We start from the raw sequence: 3,347 nt of genomic DNA on the forward strand, positions 1-3,347 counted from the left end.
CCTTTCACAAGTTCCCTCCACTCAAATTGTTCTGTTCTTCACCTTCCAACCACCATAAAGCTAAAATCCCCTCTAGATATGCTTGGGCCCAAGCTGGATGGTAGAAACTCTGGGAGGGAGAAAGCACAGAAGATAAAATAGAAAACACATGGAAGAAGGGATGATGAGACAGAAAGGGATAAGATGGTTTGTTCAATATCACAGTGACAGCCACAGTTAGCACTGAAATGGAAAAATAGGCATCTTGGTTCAGGATTCCTTCCCTTCCTGTCTCTTTCTGGGCACGGTTAGCCAATGCAAAGGATTGCAAAGGAGTGTTGCAGCTTAAAGTTAGAAATACAAATGATCCATCTCCAGACGGTCCAGTTAGTTTTACTATCTCTGTCCCAGAATACAGTTGTATTTCATATTAGAAACCAGCATGAGAAAAGTACTTTCCTCTCTACTTTCTTTTCTACTCTCTCCTATGTCTATTTTTTGTCCTCAACTTTCTTTTATTATCTCTCTATTTTTTTTAGCTTTTTACTTTTTTTATTAGTTTCATGTATACAAAACATTGGTTAGATATTTGTATAGTTTGTGAAATTATCCCCCTGATTACTCTATCACCCATCTGGCTCTACACATAGTCATTACAATACTATTGACTATATTCCCCATGGTGTACTCTCCTCTTCCTCTAATGTCCCTTTCCTAACTTTTTTATTTAATCTCCCCTCTTTCTCAAATTCTCAGTTATTAATAGATAAGAGAAAAATGAGAAGGCACATGTAGGTGAGGGAAGATTGAGGCATATAGAGAGTGTGGGTAATGCACAGAGATGGGGTGGAAATATGTGAAAGCTCCATACTGTCATTTGACCAAAGCTAGTGTCCACATTTGCTGACAGTGAATGATTTTGTGTTCCCAATGGTTAAAATTCACTTCTCATTTCCTCCTTCTTTCATGTACCTTTTTTATGAGAAACTACACTTCGTATGCAATCATCTCTCAAAAACCTTATCAAATCACATATTATGGCCAGATCAGCCTGATACCTACCACTGACCAATTCTGCATGATCTCACCTGTTTTCACCAGCATCCATACCAGACACCTAAGGCAATCACAGGATCCTAGTACTGGCTATATCAGGCTGCAAGAGTCTCAGCCTCTCACCATGTGCTTTGCTATTCCTGGCCAGAACCCAGATTCTGTGCCTCATCTGTGAGTAAACATGAACTGAATGGCTTGACAAATCCATCCAAGATCTCCCTGCTTTCCCTTCTCTTCCCCTCAGTTCTGATCTTCTCATCTTGAAAAGCAACTTCTTTTGAGTCTTCCCTCCAATCTACCTGAGCTTCAATCACTATGTTACCCTTATAATGTTACATAAACAGATAATTCAGAAGAAAATAAGAGTAGAGTATAAGCAAAAGAGGATTCACAGGAGGAGAGAAGATAGCTGTTAAGAGTCTATAGTCACTCACCTGCACCATAGAGAAGATTCTACAGCTGTGACATCATTGAATCAGACACAAATGAAAAAACCTTCCTTGAAACCTGGTTCTGTAACTTCACCTCCTGCCTTGCATCATTTCCCAGTGTTCTTCAATAGTCTCATCCTGGATGTTTTTCATGAGGTCTAACTCATTTCCTTCAGCCATTTCAGTTTTGGCCACAGCATGAGAATGAATCTCAATGGCTCCACCTCTCATGGCTTCCTAGAGCTCAGGGCAAGGCAATGAGGTCTTTTCTACCCACCTGACCTTGACCTGGCCATGCAATTCACAAACCACAGCCATCAGAATCCAAACTCCTTTCTGCTCATGGGAATTCCTGGCCTGGAGGCATCTCATTTTTGGATTGCATTTCCCTTCTGCTCCATGTATGCCCTGGCAGTTCTTGGCAACATGGTGGTGCTGCTGGTAGTGCATTCAGAGCCTGCACTGCACCAGCCCATGTACCTGTTCCTGTGCATGCTGTCCATCATTGACCTGGTGCTCTGTACTTCTACTGTGCCCAAGCTCCTTGCACTCTTTTGGGCAAATGCTGCTGAGATTGCCTTTGAAGCCTGTGCTGCCCAGATGTTCTTTATCCATGGCTTCTCAGCTGTAGAATCCGGTATCCTGTTAGCAATGGCCTTTGACCGCTACTTGGCTATCTGCCGGCCACTGCACTATGGGTCATTGCTTCCCCCAGAGGCTGTGGGCAAGCTGGGGGCTGCTGCTGTGCTTCGTGGCTTAGGGCTCATGACTCCACTCACCTGCCTACTGGCAAGGCTGAGCTACTGTAGCCGAGTCGTGGCCCACTCCTACTGTGAGCACATGGCTGTGGTGAAGCTAGCTTGTGGGAGCACGCGGCCAAACAATATCTATGGCATCACTGCCGCCACACTGGTGGTGGGAACTGATTCCATCTGCATTGCTGTCTCCTATGCACTCATCCTCCGGGCTGTATTAGGCCTCTCCTCTAAGGAAGCAAGGGCTAAAACCTTTGGCACTTGTGGTTCCCACCTCGGTGTCATCCTTCTCTTCTACACACCAGGACTTTTCTCATTCTATACACAGCGTTTTGGCCAGCATGTGCCCCGGCACATCCACATCCTCCTGGCTGACCTCTACCTCATTGTGCCACCCATGCTAAACCCCATCATCTATGGCATGAAAACCAAGCAGATCCGAGATGGGGCCCTCCAATTGCTGAAGCGGGGAACTGCTCAGTCATGAAGTTTTCAACCCCAATCTAGAACCCAATCTTGTCCCTTATGTTTAAGAGGTCGGTGGCACTCAGCATGGTGGGGAGAAAGAAACCCACACTCAATGGTATCCTTACTTTGATAAGGAGGTGTTGCACAAATCTGATGGGGGAAGAACTATCAGGTGTTTCCCATTTGTGATGTAGATATTGTTACAAAGCTCAGGGAGCTCCGGTCTAATGGGAAACATGGTCACCAAGATGATGATGACCTCCCAGGGAATGCTACTCTGCTGTTCTGACATGGCTCTACCTTCCAAAAGACCTTGATAAAATGAGAAATATATGACTACTGGTCTGACAAGAAAAAAATCTCTCGTTCACAGTCAAGTGTTTATACTATTATAAGGATACATAGATATCTACTTCAGTGAGGTCTAAGTCTGATGGAAGAAATACACACACACACACACACACACACACATAATATTAGAGAGGCAGAGAGACTGTTGAAGAAGGTACTCAAGAGGATGTGACCAACAGTTGACTCTCAAGCAGGACCCAGGCAATCAGAGGCTCCTCACCTCCTCCCCTGTCCTTAGAACACTCTGCCCACTGTTCCCATAGTGGGAGCTGTTCCAAGGACATATTCTCTCAAAACTAAGGCATTG

General features: G+C 44.7%; 1 protein-coding gene across 1 annotated transcript; it reads left to right on the top strand.

Annotated features, from left to right (window-relative positions):
• Nucleotides 1-1,760: 1,760 nt before the first annotated feature.
• On the top strand, nt 1,761-2,708 carry LOC102878705 (putative olfactory receptor 52P1). Its single transcript, XM_006905820.1, has one exon. It carries the CDS (start codon nt 1,761-1,763, stop codon nt 2,706-2,708), a length of 948 nt encoding a protein of 315 aa, XP_006905882.1.
• Nucleotides 2,709-3,347: the final 639 nt, after the last annotated feature.

Source organism: Pteropus alecto, unplaced genomic scaffold (assembly GCF_000325575.1).
Source record: "Pteropus alecto unplaced genomic scaffold, ASM32557v1 scaffold1001, whole genome shotgun sequence".
NCBI classification, from domain to species: domain Eukaryota; kingdom Metazoa; phylum Chordata; class Mammalia; order Chiroptera; family Pteropodidae; genus Pteropus; species Pteropus alecto.